The sequence below is a fragment of the Mandrillus leucophaeus genome, unplaced genomic scaffold (assembly GCF_000951045.1).
Source record: "Mandrillus leucophaeus isolate KB7577 unplaced genomic scaffold, Mleu.le_1.0 Scaffold174, whole genome shotgun sequence".
Classification (NCBI taxonomy): Eukaryota; Metazoa; Chordata; class Mammalia; order Primates; family Cercopithecidae; genus Mandrillus; species Mandrillus leucophaeus.
Window position 1 is genome coordinate 3840033 of NW_012101743.1, and position 2599 is coordinate 3842631.

The 2599-nt window shown below is 45.6% G+C and overlaps 1 protein-coding gene across 2 annotated transcripts in view; it reads right to left on the bottom strand.

Annotated features, from left to right (window-relative positions):
* The window catches only part of UPF3B (UPF3 regulator of nonsense transcripts homolog B (yeast)), a 19270-nt gene extending 17052 nt beyond the window's left edge, over window positions 1-2218 (bottom strand). For both annotated transcript variants that reach the window (XM_011977167.1, XM_011977166.1), the window contains exons 1-3: window positions 1963-2218; window positions 957-1063; window positions 680-786 (exon numbers count right to left, since the gene is read on the bottom strand). In XM_011977167.1, coding sequence (XP_011832557.1) covers window positions 680-786; window positions 957-1063; window positions 1963-2118 — 370 coding nt within the window. In that variant the 5' untranslated portion in view covers window positions 2119-2218. The remainder of the gene's footprint in view (window positions 1-679; window positions 787-956; window positions 1064-1962) is intronic.
* Window positions 2219-2599: the final 381 nt, after the last annotated feature.

Genomic DNA, 2599 nt, shown 5'->3' on the forward strand with positions numbered 1-2599 from the left:
CTCAGCCTCCCGAGTAGCTGGGACTACAGGCACCCGCCACCACGCCGGGCTAATTTCTTGTATTTTTAGTAGAGACGGGGTTTCACTGTGTTAGCCAGAATGGTCTCGATTTCCTGACCTCGTGATCCGCCCGCCTCGGCCTCCCAAAGTGCTGGGATTACAGGCGTGAGCCACCGTGCCCGGCCAACGTATCAAGTTTCATGTTTTAATTATATACAACTCTGTGAGAATGTTCAACAGTATCCCAACTGGAAACTGTTGGCTTAATGGATTTGAATTAAATAAATGTTTGTCTTTGAAGCAAAATAAGAAGTAAATATTTAAAACTTATCAAACAAGTTTAAGAGTCACTTATCAGTACTGCAGCTGAAACTCTATAGACAAAACAGCAGGTTTAAGGCAGGGCAAAAAATTTGTCACACGAGGGGAAAACAGTTGCAATTTCATTCAGTTGATCAAATTAAAAAAATAGTAAGTTAATAAAAGTAACCAAGGACTGTGAAAAGTCACATGTCTATTTATAAGACTGCAACAAGCTTATCAAATGTGTAAAACTCTTTACTTAAATGTTGCACATTTTATCACCCAGGAAGCAACGCAATGCACACACTGTCTTAAACATACAAATGACAAAGAATGACAAAGAAATTCCCTTTTTATTTCAGTTACCAGAACTCACCTTTATTGTCAAGGAATACATAACCATCAAAGCGATCCCTGAACAAAATAATGTCCTCTTGGTTTTTAAAGTTGATGTATGCTCTGGCATACATATGAGGATACAAACTGCAGAGAGGAAAGCAATTATGTAAATGTACTTGCAGGTGTCTGGCCCAATTACAAGTATGCATATATTAAAGACAAGCTCAAAAATTAAATGGAAAACAGTAGGATAAAAAGAGTGAAAGAAACCTTTTTCATTTACCCCTTTCCTTTTTTTTTTTTTTTTTTTTTACCTCGTATCATTAGAAAAAAACTCAAAATAATCATGCTCAGGCATAGGTTGAAGATGTTCCTGAAGCTGCTCCTTGGTCAAAGTGGGAGGTAATCTTCGAATTACCACCTTAAGAAATGCATAAGGAAAATAAAATTAGTAAAAATCAATTTTCTCTCATACCTGAAAGAATCACAGTTCCTGAAGAAGACTGGGCTTTTTAAAATATGAGATCACTTGTAAACACCCAGGAGAAAATATTCTGCAGCCCAATGCTCAGAATTAGTCAAAGATAATAGTAACGCGGTTTTAAAAAAAGCGCTTGGAAATGAGAACCACCTGGAGCAGGGAAAAATCTCAGGTTTTGCTCTTTACAGCAGCCCCGCAGTTTACCAGGTTTGTGCATCATTTTCGATCACCCATTTTTTAACAGATCTGGTGGCAAGAAATTAGTAAGCCAACCCTGGTCTTTGTGGGTGCCACGAAATCTTGATTTAGTAACAAGTTTCTCCCACGTCCAACACATCTTAAAACAAAATCCTTGCCCATTGAACTTAAGAATTCAAAACTCTAACGAATACAAAAAATCCACCCATTGCTCTCAAAATAGGATGCTCTCGATCTACCCTCCCGTACCATTAATCACCCTGAACTCTCCCCCAACTCGCCTCCATGAATAATATTCCCATCCCTCATGTCTCCTTCAGTATTTAATATTTCTCCCCAATTACACCTTTAGTTCCTCATTCTTTATACCGTCGCTGTCTCCTCCCATTATCACCTCACAGCTCTGACCTAAACCCTTCCCGTTTGGGGAGTCCCCCCTTTTCCTCACCCCTACCCAGGATTTGGCCGGGAGGGGCTCTCCCCATTTCGGGAGAAAGGATAAACCAGGATGGTGCGACTTCCATTCAGGCGAAGAGAAGAACGGGAACCTGAGAGAGAAAGGGGCCGGCCCCATTCCCAGCCATCCTCCCCGCGCTGCGGACCCGTCCCGCCCTCTCCCGGGCCAGCGGCCGACCGGGCACCTTGCTCAGCGCTTCTTTCTTCTCCTTGTTGCGATCCTGCTTATCTTCCCCCTTGGAGCTGTCCCCCGAGGTCCCACCACCGCTGCCTGTGGCCCCGGCGGGGGTTAACAAGGTTACTCGCTTCTCCTTAGGCCTATGCTCCTTCTCTTCCTTCATGGCTACGTCCCCCGCTGAAGCGGCTCGGCCGGAACGGGGCTACCCCGGGCACCAACGGCTCCAGGGAAGCTCCCGTCAAAGCTCCGCCCCCAACAAATGCCCCTTATGATAAGTCGGGCCCCACGTTCCACTGGGGCCTGCCAAACTCTCGCGAGACTTGGGCCTTTCCCAGTGCAAAGGTTTTAACACCTGGTTTTTACTTCCCGCCCGCCAAGTTCCTGTGCCACCCAATCCCCTCGCGGCGCAGACTCCCTCTGGGCCCGCCCCTTCGCGCGTCATTAGCAACTCCGCCATCTTGAAGTGACTCTGTCGGGGACTACAAGTCCCGGCATGCAAAGCAGCTGCCCGCTTTTGTTGGGCGTTCAGGAGCCAGAGGTATCTCAGGGTCCCTGTTTGTAAGTAAATCGAATCCTTTCATCTTCAGAGTTTTTCAGGTCGAAAGATACGTTCTGCACGCTTAGTTTCCATCGGATAAACTCAA